This window comes from Protopterus annectens, chromosome 13.part0, assembly GCF_019279795.1.
Source record: "Protopterus annectens isolate FY-2018-M chromosome 13.part0, PAN1.0, whole genome shotgun sequence".
Lineage (NCBI taxonomy): Eukaryota > Metazoa > Chordata > Ceratodontiformes > Protopteridae > Protopterus > Protopterus annectens.
The window spans coordinates 1,149,533,853-1,149,548,994 of NC_056747.1; the positions used below are offsets into that span (position 1 = coordinate 1,149,533,853).

The window sequence follows — 15,142 nt, forward strand, 5'->3', positions numbered from 1 at the left end:
CCCCAAAAGAGAAATCCTCAGGGGGAGAAGCTGAAGGAATGGATTCCTCAGCATCAGAATCCTCATAAGGAGGGAAAGAATATTCCTGGTCAGAAGAAGAAACTGAAGAAACAGAAGCCCGATCAGATGAGTCATAATAAACTTCCTGCCTTGGCCTTTTATCTGGAGGGGGATGTGAACCCCTAATCATAGTAAGTAAGTCCTCCGCCATCTTAAGTAACTGTTTCTGAGACTTGGGTGCCGGATCAGAAGAGGCCTGGGCTGCAGTCTTTGATTTGGAAGGAGTCTTTGCCTTTGTCTTTGGCTTTGCCTTTATTAGAAGCTGAGTAGGCTTGAAAACCCCTTCGGAAGCCGGTACCTGCACAGCGGCTCCGGACCCATCTGAAGGAGCATTGTCCGAAGGTCCTGCAACAGAAATATTCAAAGGCCTAGTTGGCTCCTCATGGGAGTCCATTTCGGCCATCGGTTCCGAAATGGCCGACGACAGGGGCTGCAAAAGCACCTCACTGACGACGGCCGAACCTGAAGCTGGCTCTGCTTGTACAACATTGTCTGATTTGGACCTCGGAGGCCTGTCTTTATCCTTGTGTTGTTTGTGAACTCCGGTAGCCGGAACCGTATCCGACGACATTTTATAATTAAAACGCCTACCGAAGTAATGAAATGCAAAATCGTACCTTCGTTTAATCATACGTTGATTGAATCTAGCACAAAACCGACAACTAGCTACATCGTGGTCAGGGCCTAAGCAAGGAATACAGTAAGAATGAAAATCCTTATGAGGTATTTGCTTCCCACATGAAATACAATTATTAACTTTTTCTGACATCGGACTGGAGCAAGAAAAAAGTTTCCCCAACGGGGTACTTAGCTTTGAGTAGGAGAAGAAAGTCTTCAGACTGAAGTACGTTTATAAAAAATTGTCAGGAGTCAGCCGACCGGCACTTGCGAACTGCTATCACCGCACTGCAAGAAAGACTGGAGAACATGGCGTCGGCTGTCAGCTTTGTACTCCTGGCGCTCTGACTTCAGGGAGCATGGCTGAAAAGCCGACTCCGGACCTAGACTTTGGGATTCTGGCCAACAGAGGACTGTCTGCCGGCAGGGGAGAACCCTACAGTCATGACTGCAACAGTGAAACACGATGAACATCATCTGTCTGTTACGTTTACCATAAGCATCACTGTACTACACAAAATCTGACTACTTAGCAGATGAAGAAAAGGGTTAGGGATGCGAGCTGTAGTTCCTGTGGTACAGGGTTCGACTTCCTCAGCCCTTATCTGTCTAGTGTTTGACCTCAAGCTAGTCACAACTAGTTACTGCTGCTAGGGCATGCATAGGTGGGGACTGTGAGTCAAGTGGGCTTTCCTGATTAACAAGTAGGTATTTATTACTTACGTTGGTCCACATAAAAGGAATTACATCTTGTCTGCATTTTAGTGTCTTTGTGTTTACCTACATGTCAAGAAATCCAACTATGATTAGAAACAACAGCCCCCCCCCATGGGTAGGCTCTAATAACAGGTTTCCATATTCAAATGTCTGGGAGCACTAGTAGACATCCACAAGACTTTTAAAGGGCAACCTCAGTGGGTTGCAAAATGATGAAATACCTTAGGACTTTGCTGCAATTTATTAAGATTCCTTTCTCAGGAAGGCAGAAAAATGAATGAGGACTACAAATTGACTGCACACTTTGACACATAAAACAAACTGCATTATTGGCCGACCGACCTTATTCCTAAACTTAACACAAATGTCCCCTTACCAACAGAATTACCATGACTTCCTGTAAAAAGCTGAAATGAACACACATACAGGTCTTTCTATCTAATATAAAAGCGGCTTGCTTCGTCGGGGAGGCACACAATTACTACAACACAGCAGACATTACACTACTGCTCCAACACTGCAATCTTCTCTGCTTCTACATCTGAAATTTCCTACAGCAGAGGGTCTTCTTATGCCAGGCCCATGTCTTGAGAAAACAAGAACAGAGAAAGTGAATTCCCATCTAATCTTCCTTTTTTTGCAGAGGGTGGGGATAAAAACACTTACAAAATGAAGTACAGAGATGCACTATATTATATGCATATATATATATATATATATATATATTTTTATATATATATATATATATATATATATATATATATATATATATATATATATATATATATATATATATACACACACATATATATATACATATATATATATATAAAATATATACATATATATATATATATATATATATATATATATATATATATATATATATATATATATACATATACACACATATATATATATATATATATATACATATATATATATATATATATATATATATATATATATATATATATATATATATATATATATACACACACACACACACACACACACACACACACACACACACACACACACACACACACACACACACACACACACACACACACACACACACACGTATTATACATATAGAACTTAATCAGTTAAGTTGGACACAGACAATGCAATTATCCATTACGGACATGTTGCTGGATTTCTGGCCCAGATTGAGTTCATTGGTAATATGAATATGAAGTAATGCTGTGGACAGAATGGAAAACCAACTTAAGGCATTGTTACAAACCTAGGACATGACCTACACAGCACACACCAAATAATGGACAAGCTACTGTTCACTGATGCTCAAAAAAACAATAAATACAAATTGTAGAGGGTCCTGTGGAAGTTAGAACCTGGATCTGGACTGCTTATATAAAAAGTCTTTAAAATCTCACTCAAACACAAGTCTGGAGGGCTAAAAGCATCACTTACTATTCAGACAAGAACGTGCACAAGGGAACTAATGATGCATTTTTTTTACTAGAAAGTGCAAACTGTCACGTATCCTCCAGCATTTATCAAACAATCAAAGAAGCAGGAGCCATAGACAGAAAAGATGAACTGTTACAGCTGCTGTACGTGCCTTTCTGATGTGCTGGTGTCTTGGGACTTGTAATGAAACAGACTCAAGTCGGGGTCTGGAAAGAAAGGTAAGGGCCTGGTTTTCATAAACTACCGCCATTCCTTCAAGGCCAAAGAGCAGATTGCCAAATCTGGAACAGTCACTTGGGAAGGTCACTATGTTAAGACGTCGAGGGGATTACCACAGGTAAACTCTGCAAAGGGGCAAGACGGGGGAAATTCAAAGAAATTACAGAGGACATTTTTATTACCCCATTACCTATAAAGCATGGAGAGCCCCTCCATGATCTCACATGTTCTCCCACCCTCTCTTTTTCATGAGCCCTAAGGCCACATGAATCTTGAGGTGAACACTCAAGAAATATTACCCAAAAGCAACTGTAAGTACCAACAGTTCATAAAATGCTACACATTCATAACTAAGCAACAAAATTAATCAGAATTACTGTTTTCTATTTAATTACTGTGGGAATCACCTGTACACTGATGATGTCTTTAGCGGAAGCTGAAAAATACAAAATAATACTGTCTGAGAACCTGTGAGCACAGGTTATCCTTCTGCAAAGCAGAGGGAACCATTTTTTTGGCAAGTAAAGGAAAGAAAAACCTTCTTACTCTTCCAAGGTACCAGGGTCCTCCGGATTATTGTCATGAAAATTCATAAGGTCTAGGAGAGACTGCACATACCTAGAGAAAGAAACAAGGATCACAGTCAGCCATTTCATATGCACAGCAGCCATGTTGTCTTAAGTCCTGATCTCCCTTACCTTATAAATAAAAAGGTGTTACCCGTGGATCCTTTCTGCAGAGTACTACATCCAGCACCAGCATAACAATAACTAGTGAACTCTGTAGCAGTTTAACAATTCAAACAAAAAGCAGTGCACACAAAAAAATAAATAAAACGGAATTCTATTTACATCTTTATTCCCAAAGGTTATATCTAACACAGACATTTCATTCAATGTAAACCTAAACCTTTATTTTTCTCTTTATTTAAAGGCATCCTTATCTCTAAACACACATTTATGCAAATGATTTATCCAAACTATTTTTTTCAGTTATAATAGTGTCATCTGCATATGTTAACAGAACTGGAATTTTTAACCCTTTCAGATGTTTATACCCTGCCTCGTTCATTTTGTAATTTATTTCACATACCATCACATTCATAACTACTCCAAGGAGTATACGACTCATTGGGCATCCCTGTCTTACACCACTCTTGCATGCACCTCTTGGATTAACCAGCCATTTACAAATATTTTTACTTTATTATTACTATATGCTGACATGGATCAATGTCAGATTATTGAAGTTCTGAAACTTCGAAATTCATATGGCCGAGGCCAGTTTCAGGACTTGAACATTAAAATAAAAATAAATTAAAAAAATCTATTTGTAAGGTTTTTGCAGGGGGGTAAGCCCCCTGCACTCCCCTCACTTCCTGCAAATACAAATTCCAAGATCGCACTGCATTGCAGAAAAAGGCAACTTTCCATTCTGCCTTGTACCTCTATCTCCATTCAAAACTTTGATCATATTGTCCCAACCATATGACTTTCAAAGTTTTGAAACTTAAGATAACCTGATAGGGACCTGCTGACATACATAATTTCCTAACTTTCACATTTATATTACATTCTTTGATTATTACCCACAGGATTTTTATGTCCAAGTGTGTCAAATGCCTTACTAAGGTCTCTTATCATTTTTGCTTCTCTTCGGTTCCACAATTTCTCTTGCTATCATTAATAATTCTTGACAACCCTTCCTCCTTACTCTACATATACTACCTTCCACATTTCCCATTTTAATTTCAAATCTCTTGTGTATTATTTCCATAAAGATCTTATAATCATCTCATTTTTAATTCTCTTCTTTCTTCTTCCATATGAATTTAAGTATTCCACTACAAAGGTAAGGGAAAACACTTTACAAAGCACCTAACAGGCATGTCCAAGGGTCAGCTTTCGGTGAATTTTCCCGTCCACCTGGTGAATCTAGGCATACTGGGGCAATGCAGCAACTCCAGCCAAGATTGTGCTAGACAGTCAAGAGGAGAAGGTTAACACCTACATTACACCTCAAGCAACACATAGCCCTTCAAAACCCACACATAGCAACACTAAACCCACATATGCGGAGGCCCTTAACATTAACCTGCCCAAGCAATAAGGACCTCCAAAGCTAAAACACAAATAAACACCAGTCACAACCAGTGTGCCACCCAACAACAGCCCCCAAGGCAAGACAACGTACCCAACACTTTAGTCATAGGAGACTATAGTCAGGCACACTGATGTCCTATTCAACAGGCTGAACAAGAAGAAAATTAAAGTCAGCTGCCTGTCGGGTGCCAGGATCCGCCACATAACGCATGCACTCAAGTCACTCCACAACAGGTACAACTACGACTCTGTCATTGTCCATGTTGGAGTGAATGACTTGAGACGTACCTCCTGAGACCTGGTTCAAGGCTCCAGAGAGCACCCCTGCAATACCAGGCTACAACTCTTACCACATTTTTCGCCCACAAAACCAAGTCCGAAACAGTAAAGGTGGAACAGTGTCCATATTCACCAACGATATTCACACCTCCAGGCTAGTTGCCCAACACAATGCATCTGAAATTCTCCAGGTGCAACTAACACTACGTAAGACTGCCATCCAAATTGTAGCTTGCTACAAATCCCCCACCATGCCCCAGGATTCTCACTACACCTTTCTAAACATACTGGAAAATATTAAGATACAACGAAACAACCAAATACTGGGTGATTTCAACTACCCTGCCATTAACTGGGAAAACTACTTGGGTACCAACACCTTTTCCCAACAGTTCTTGGAATTCATAAATTACAACGCTCTGGATCAACTAATCCATTGTCCCACCAGGGGCTCCAATATCCTAGACATGGTCATTACCAACATGGGAGGTAGATGCTCCACACCAGTGGTCACCCCCTCATTGATCAGGTCAAATCACCCTTGACATCCACACACCCCCCACCCCACCCCAGTAAGGAAACCTCCGTAAAAAACTTCTCCAAAGCCAACTTCATGCTATTCAAGTCTGAAGTGACAAACTTCATGACACTCATGCAGGTTCGACTGCTGAATCCTACACTAAGGCACTGTAAGAGCACATCCACTCGTGCATGAATCGTGCCATCCCAAAGAGGACCAAGACGCTCTCCTCCAAAAAATGGAAGCCAATCTGGTTGTCCCCCTGCCATAAACAAACTATACAAGAGAAGAAAGGAACTGTTGCAGAAAAGAGGAAAATCCCAGGATGCAAAAAAACTCCCTTACCAGCCTCAGTAAGAAGGTGAGACCCCCGCATAAAATCCTCCAAAGCTAGTTAGGAAAATAAAACTGCCAAAGATTCCAAAGACAACCACAAGGCATTCTATAGTTATGTCAAGAATCTAAATGGCAATGCTCAGATATGCACTGAGCTACAACAGAATGGCATTAAATACACTGATCTCAAGGATATTACCAATATCCTGGCAGATCGATTTAGTGCCAACTTCATCCCCCTCTCATCCCCTAAAGGGCCCATCTCAATACCAAAAGATTGCCAAATTCCAGTAATCAAGGCCACACAGGTCCAAACCGCACTCTCCAAAGCTAAGAATACTGCATCCATGGGACCAGATGACATCCCGGGCTGTGTACTACATGAACTACAAAATGAACTGGCACCTCACCTAAGTCTCATGTTTAATCATAGCCTCACCTCAGGCTTCGTGCCCACTGAGTGGCGCACAGCTACAGTTATCCCACTCCACAAGGAGGGATCCACCGTTCCATCAGTCTGACGAGCCTGATCTGCAAGGGCATGGAACGCATTATCGTGGAACTTATAAACAAAGACATTGGCAACCTACAAACACTGGACCCCACCCAGTTTGGGTTTGTGAAGGGCCAATCTGGTCTCCTGAACCTAACTGATTTCTTCAAGTCAGTCTCCAGAGCTGTGGACGAGGGTAAGGGGGTCCACACAGCCTATCTGGACCTCGCCAAGGCCTTCAACACCATCCCCCACTCTGGAATCACAGATAAACGTACAAAGCTGGGCATTAATCCCTACGACACACGATGGGTTGCCAACTGGCTTACTGACACAACCCAGGCTGTAAAAGCAGCCTACTCCAAATCCAGATCCAGACAAGTGGAGTACCTCCGGGTTTTGTCCTGGGACCGCTCTCGTTTGGCATCTACTTCTCTGACATACAGGCCAACAATAAGGGACTCTGGCTAACAAAGTTCGCAGATGACTGCAAACTGGGAGCCATTAGTGAATCTCCAAATGATGTGGATATTCTACAAAAGGGTCTTACAGAAACAGATGCCTGGTGCCAGAGCTATGGGCTCCAGCATAATGCCAAGAAATGTATAGTTATCCCCTTTAGGAAAAACCATGTACCCATGAATTACCACATAGGTGGCAGTACACTAAACACCGAAAGTGGTCTCACCTTCGATAACCACATCGCCACAACAGTCAAGAAATCCTTCTATGTGGAACACCTCATCACTAAGGGCTTTTCATCCAGAAAAAAGGAGGTCATTGTCCCACTCTACTCATCCCTCATTAGACCCATTATAGAGTACAACGCCCCGTTTGGTATGTACCTCACAAGACATCTTCAACAGCTGGAAAGGCTGCCGAAATACCTCACTAAAAGAATCACAGGCCTAAAGCAGATACCCTACGCTGACCAACTAAAAAAACTCCAGCTATACTCTGTGGCATATCGTCTACTCAGAGGAGATCACTGCTTAACACACACAGCCATGTCAAACCATGAGCTGTTGGACATGCTCCACTTAAAGAAATCCCAATCCCACACAGCCACACGCTCCAGGGATCTAAACCTTGTCATCACAATGAATAACAATCCCACACAGCCACACGCTCCAGGGATCTAAACCTTGTCATCACAATGAATAAAACATGCTGGAGGGATAGGATCCTGACCCAGAGACTCCCCAAACTCTGGAACAGACTGTCCATACATTTCAAGCAGAGCGCCTCCTTGGCCCTCTTCAAAAGGAACCTTGATAATTGGATAGGAGATATGAAATTCACCCCTGGGATCACGTCAGCCGCCCTGCCAGACAGGGGTCCAGGGAAGTAAATATTGTGGGAAGAAATATCCAGGGGATTGTTATAGCTAGGCTTGTATAGGCCCTAGGGCCGATAGCCTAGTACCAACCTATGAACATAATTTATACATAAAAATCTTCATTTAACCATTCAATCAAAATCTTTAAAAATATATATTTTTTGCCCACCCCTTAAATTTTTATACATTTCATACCCCCGTTCCATCAGGGCCTGCAGCTGAATTTAGATTTCCTTGTCCTAATACTTAACAAGCTCATTACGACTATTCTCTTTTTCAGTTAACTTTTTTTTACTTTCCACTTTTTTCACTACCTTCTTTTTCTTACAATATTCATAACCTTTTCCTGGGCGCTTTCTATTTCTACTTTTACATTTTTTAATCCTCTCATTACACCAACTTCCTTTACTAATTTAAGTACCGCTTTCCCTTTTTCCTTGAAAAATATCTTTGCTTATATAACAATTCTTGTATTTTTCTTGACTTCTTTTGTCAAAGTACTTCCTATAATTATAATCTTCCAATGCATTGTTATACGTTCTTTTATATTTTTCTCTCTACTTTCTCACATCATATTGCCACTGTAAAAACATTTTTTTTGTATTTTCCTTAATTATCACCCATCATTCAGACCAATTTATATAATAATGTTTTCATAGTAATATGATCTTTCAGTAACTATTACTAACCTCTTTCCTTAATTCCATGCTTTCTCATTTATCGTTTTTATTCCTTTGCCAATGTTTATTTATTCCTTGTTTTCCTTTACCCCTAGCCATATTGAAGGATGATCAGAAAATCCTGTTTCAACTACCTTTTCTGATACTATAAAATAATCTATTTCAGTTGTATGAATTTTTGTCCCCAAGTTTTAACTTAACACACCTTCTAACTTTGAACATCATGTATTTTCACGCTTGCCTCTTAAATCACAACTAAAGTATCCTGCTATTACAATATTCAGATTTACCAGTACATAATCTAAAATCTGATGAAATAAGCATTCCCTTTTTTGCCGTTAGTAAAAACATACAATGTTAACATTGTATATGATTGTTCTTTACATTTTAAATCTACAATTGTTACTTCTCCCATTTTGCTAAAAAGTTACTCAAATATCTTTACTGCATTTCTACAAAAATACAGCTACTCCAGAACATACCTCAATTCCCAAATTCCAGATGGTTTCTTCCCCGTAGTTTCTCTGTTTTGTAACCTCTCATTTGTTAAAAATCTGCTGTCCTACATAACATGCATTACACCACTCCAAAATTCCTATTCTCGTTACTATACTACTAACACTATTCACATTTACAGAGTGCACTCTATTTATAAAGTTTTCATTTTCCCCTTTTCCCTACACTCAGTTTCATAAATTCATAGCCAACTACTGAGCTAGCTTTAATAGGCCATTCTAAGTCTAACCAACTTTCCTTCCCAAAGGTGACAATAAAACCCTCATGCCTTATGTCTGTGATTCAAATACCTTAACCATTATACCAACCCCCAGTTTTCAGCTGTATATATTCTTTTTCGTCTATTTCCTATCTTTTTATCCCATTAAAATTATTTTTCTTTTACCAATAGAATGTTGTCCCTTTTACTTCCTCCCAGTTTGTTTTCACTTATTTCACAACCTTCAACATGAACTTTATTATTTTTTCTCATCCAATTTTTCTTCCATTTCTACTACTTCTAAAAATATCTTCTCTTTGATCATTTCCTCAGTTTCTTTTTCCTATTTCCATTTTTGCAATGCATCCATAAATGTCCAAGTTCATAACATTTACATTTCAATTCACATCTTTTTGCATAGTGTCTCATTTCCCCACAACTATAACATTTTATTTTGTAACGGTTACTTATCAAATATTTCCAAAAAAACAAAAAACAGGATTTTGGGTTGTCTCCAGTCCCAGTAATATGCTCCCAGCCACCAGTCCAGTCCATAAACACCTTTTGTCAAAAGTTTTTCAATGTCCAGAACTTCTTCACATAAAGCTTTCAAATGTCCTTTCAAAGTATCTCTCTACCTCTGTTCAGAATTGTATTCCAACAAATTACTGGAACCACCACGATGATGATAAGAACTGTTTTATTTCAATAAAAACAAGCGCTTTCACGCACTAACAAGTGCGCTTCTTCAGGTTATGATAGTTTTAAAAATGCATCAGTATATATACACAAACACACCCTATTTAATAAGCCAAGTTGGCGGCAAAAGCCCAATTAATTATGCAAATTAGAAATGGAAGGAACTTTTGTTGTTAAGAACAGCAGTATGCCAGCTTGACATCATGCACAAACCCACATCGTATAAGATACCATATAAAAACATACAAAAACAGAAATCAAATCTAATCAAAAACTATTATTAAAGCTATTAAGTAAGAACTCTTGAAACCCTAAGTATTTAATTAAATTGTATGGCATTCTTACTAAAAGAGTAAATAACATCATACTGCACAATCACACTGCACAATCTACTAAGAGTGTTAGCTAGAAAGATGAATAAAAGAAAAAAGAAAAAAGGGGGAGAAAAATAAAAATAAATATAAATATGCAAGGACAAAATAAAAGAAAAAGTAGAAGAGAAAAGAGGAAGAAAGGGAAAGAAAGGAGGGAATAAAGGAAAGGGTTGGTTTGAGGGTTTATTTGGGGGGGGGAGCAAGGAGGGAGGGGAGGGGAAGAGTAGGTGAAATGGAGGGGAAAAGGAGGAAGGGAAGTAGAGGGAAAAGGGGGGAGGAAAGATGAGGAAGGAAGGGATGAAGGAAAAAAGACACGGAAAAGGAAAGAAGGAAGGGAAAGAAGACACAAAGAGGGGGGGGGGAATGTGTGTATGGAGAACAAGAGATACAGGTTAAAGATCATAACATTCCAGCCGAACAAATATACTTACTTACTCTAAAACCAACTCACTCATATACAATAAATCATCATAAATATGTCACATAATATACACATGAAATAGCTAATATATATCACATTTCTAACTAGAGGAGTAACATAATTTTATAAAAGAGCTGGTCTTATACTAACTGATGTATTAAGGCCAGGTTCTAAATGTGCCCTAAGTGTCAAGATCCATCTTAATTCATATAATTCAAGGGTTCCTAAAATATCACCTTCACGTTTGTTAGGGTACAAAATTTGAAGCACCCTGAAACTAAAGCCATGAGTCACAAACTCCTGACAGTGCCGGGCCAATACATTATTATCATTCTTTTTACGTATATCATAAATGTGGTTATACACACGGTCTTTAAATCTGCGTTTTGTAAGGCCCACATAAAATGCATCGCAACTATTACAGGTAGCTAAATATATTACACTAGTGGTGTCACACGTTGCATAAAAATTGGGGGTAAAAATCACACCCAATTTCCTATCCACATATAGCTGTTCTCTAATGATATACTTGCATATGCAGCAATTCTTACAAGGAAATGTTCCTAATCTATAGTTAGTTCTCACATCTATAGGTATGCATGAAATTTTTTCTTTGCACAACATCCTTTTCAGGTTAAAACAGTTGTTATATCTAAATGTTGGATATTTGCCTACTATACTCAATAATTCCTTGTTCATACTTAATAATTTCCAGTTCCTAGCCAAAATTTCTTTAATATACTTGACATCATTAGTATATTTAATGTCGTATTGCACCTTGCCTTGCTGTGATCTAATTTGATGGTGAAACTTATATCTCTTCCCAAAGTTAGTTTCGTGAACATTCATATGACTGCCTCTATAGTTCATAGCCAAATGAGTGGGATACCCTCTATTCATAAAGCATTGCCCCTGGAGATGTAGAAGACGTTCTCTCTCACTATCAGTATTGCAGAGTTTAACAACCCTATCCATCTGATTATTAACCACATTAGGGAAAATGTGTCTAGGGTGCATGCTCTCATAGTGTAATATCCCATTTTTCCAACAGGGCTTCCTGTATAAGGAGGTAAGAAAAACATTCTCACTGCTTTTTACTATGGAGACATCAAGATAATTTACACTTGTCAAGGAAACCTCATGTGTAAAACTCAAAAAAGAGGTTGTATTCCCCATATATTCCACAAAGTCCTGCAGGGATTCTAGGGTCCCATTCCAAAAGAGGATAATGTCATCTACAAACCTCCTATAATAAATAGCTCTATTAACGAAGGTCTCTTCATTAAATATATGTTCCCTCTCCCACTCATATATTGCTATGTTCGCATAGGCATTTGCACAAGGGGTGCCCATAGCAACCCCCCATGCCTGCCTATATACATTATCCCGAAACATAAACACGTTATTATTCAATATCATTTCAAGCAAGGTGCATATGACAAACTGCTCATTGTTACTAATATAATCATACTGATTGAGATGTTTCCTGACTGCCTCTATACCGAAATCATTCGGGATACTAGTGAATAAGTTCTTGATATCTAAGGTCACCATAAGAGTTTCTGATGTTACCCTTTCTAATAGTGCCACTTCTTTTAGGTCATCCAATAGATTATACGAATTCTTCAGGATTGTAGATATTTTCTCAACTAGGGGACCAATTTTAGATTGCACGTACTTGGATGCATTCTCAGTGGCCCATAATCTGCCCGATACTATCGGCCGTAAGGGTGGGGGAAATATATCCTTATGTACTTTGGGCAACCCTTTTATTAACGGTATCAAGGGCGCTTCAATATCAAGGTATTCATACAGGGATTTATTAATACACCTGGACATCAAGAGGTCGTATAATGTATCATGGATATTCCTAATAATTATTACTACCTCTGATCTATCTATTGGACAATAAGCAACATCATTCCTGAGCATATCATACATCCAGTTATCATATGCCGTAGAATCCATTACTACGACACCCCCCCCTTTGTCGGCAGGTCTAAATATTAAACTAGTATCTTTACACAGGGCATCCAAGCTCTGTTTCTGAAGCGCAGTCAAGTTCACAAACAATTTTTTATGTCGCTTTTCACTAAAGTAAATATAAAAGTCATGTTCACAAGCTTTCTGAAAGCTTTCAATAGAGTTCGGTAATGGTGGCACAAACAAGCTCTTCCTTTTTAGCTCCGCAGTATCATGATCAGCAACGGAATTTGCTGAATCTTTAAAAAGCAGCTTGAGGGCTATTTTCCTAGTAAATTTGCGAAGTGCAATCAAGGTGTCCGATAATTCACTCCCTCGGGAGGGAATGAAAGAAAGCCCCTTGTTCAATACAGAGCAGTCAGTATCAGTCAGTTCTCTAGAAGACATATTAAAGAACAAGGTATTTAAAACCTCTTTTTCCTGGTCCCCCAATTGTCGCCAGATATCTTGCGCTTGCCTCTCCCCCTGCTTGTTGAGCGTGTTGGCGCTCGTTGTTTGAATGGTAGTGGGGAGTTTAAAGGATGGGTAGCTTTATGATCATTATTATACAAATGTGGCACCTCTTTGGGTCTCGCTCCTCCAGTAGTGCGATTCAAACCCTGTTGGTTACAGGGTAAAGAGGGGGTGGTCGATGTTAATTCACCATCGGGTTGTGACAAAATCAACCCCGTACTATTTGTTACATCATTGTTAGACTCAGTCCTACCAGTCGTGCTATTAGCATCATGAACCGTTATGTTGTTTAAGTCACTAACTTCACCAGAAGTAGCCGCTTCATTAAACCTTGGCCATAAGAAGATATGGCCAGATTGGAAGTCATCACAGTCACGTTTCAGCTTCTTTAACTTAGTTTGCTCCAATTTATTACTATAAAAAGTCACTTGCTTCAGCATATTATTAATTCTAGTCACACAAAAGTCACTTTTGAACTGAGATATAAGAATCTTGTGCTCACCTTCCACCTTATTTATAAGGTTCTCCTCTATCGGCAGGAAATACTCAATGAGGAGCTTCAAGTAATTGTATCCCAAATCCAAGTTCAGCTGTTGCCATTTGCGAAGGAGCTCGGGATGCGCTTCTCCGTAGCTCGGCATACAGAGAACCCGCATGCCTCGCGGGATGACTTTGAAGTGTAGGCATGCCTCCAAATGCTTCCTTTGCCAGATAAGCCTATGGAGCTTGTACAAATCATTTTCTAAGCTCCTTAGAGCAATGTAAAACTCCTGCACATTCTCTGTATTGGTGTTAGTTGCTGATGGAGTAGTAGCTTTGTTATCATAATTAAGCAGAGGGTTCTCTCTCTGATGAAACAATTCATTCCAATTAGGTACGATATCAGTCTTACCCGGAACGTAATCAAGTTCAATATTTAGTGAATCCATCGTGTGCTGCTGGGCTAGGAGCAAAAGCAAGAGAGCCAAAACTAATAGCACGAAACCAAGCACAAGCATCCAAAGGTACCAGCAAAAAACAAACGGCTGAGTATTCCAACAAATTACTGGAACCACCACGATGATGATAAGAACTGTTTTATTTCAATAAAAACAAGCGCTTTCACGCACTAACAAGTGCGCTTCTTCAGGTTATGATAGTTTTAAAAATGCATCAGTATATATACACAAACACACCCTATTTAATAAGCCAAGTTGGCGGCAAAAGCCCAATTAATTATGCAAATTAGAAATGGAAGGAACTTTTGTTGTTAAGAACAGCAGTATGCCAGCTTGACATCATGCACAAACCCACATCGTATAAGATACCATATAAAAACATACAAAAACAGAAATCAAATCTAATCAAAAACTATTATTAAAGCTATTAAGTAAGAACTCTTGAAACCCTAAGTATTTAATTAAATAACATTTACATTTCAATTCACATCTTTTTGCATAGTGTCTCATTTCCCCACAACTATAACATTTTATTTTGTAACGGTTACTTATCAAATATTTCCAAAAAAACAAAAAACAGGATTTTGGGTTGTCTCCAGTCCCAGTAATATGCTCCCAGCCACCAGTCCAGTCCATAAACACCTTTTGTCAAAAGTTTTTCAATGTCCAGAACTTCTTCACATAAAGCTTTCAAATGTCCTTTCAAAGTATCTCTCTACCTCTGTTCAGAATTGTACATTAATCTTTTTTGTTTCCCTG

At 39.0% G+C, this 15,142-nt stretch overlaps 1 protein-coding gene across 3 annotated transcripts in view; it reads right to left on the minus strand.

The window, feature by feature from the left end:
- The window catches only part of PDK2 (pyruvate dehydrogenase kinase 2), a 243,586-nt gene that overhangs the window by 197,979 nt on the left and 30,465 nt on the right, over window positions 1-15,142 (minus strand). For 2 of the 3 annotated variants that reach the window (XM_044055143.1, XM_044055145.1), the window contains one exon: window positions 3,598-3,669. The exons of the other annotated variant lie outside the window; for it this stretch is intronic. In XM_044055143.1, the coding sequence (XP_043911078.1) occupies window positions 3,598-3,669 (72 nt within the window). The remainder of the gene's footprint in view (window positions 1-3,597; window positions 3,670-15,142) is intronic. 3 annotated transcript variants of the gene reach the window in all.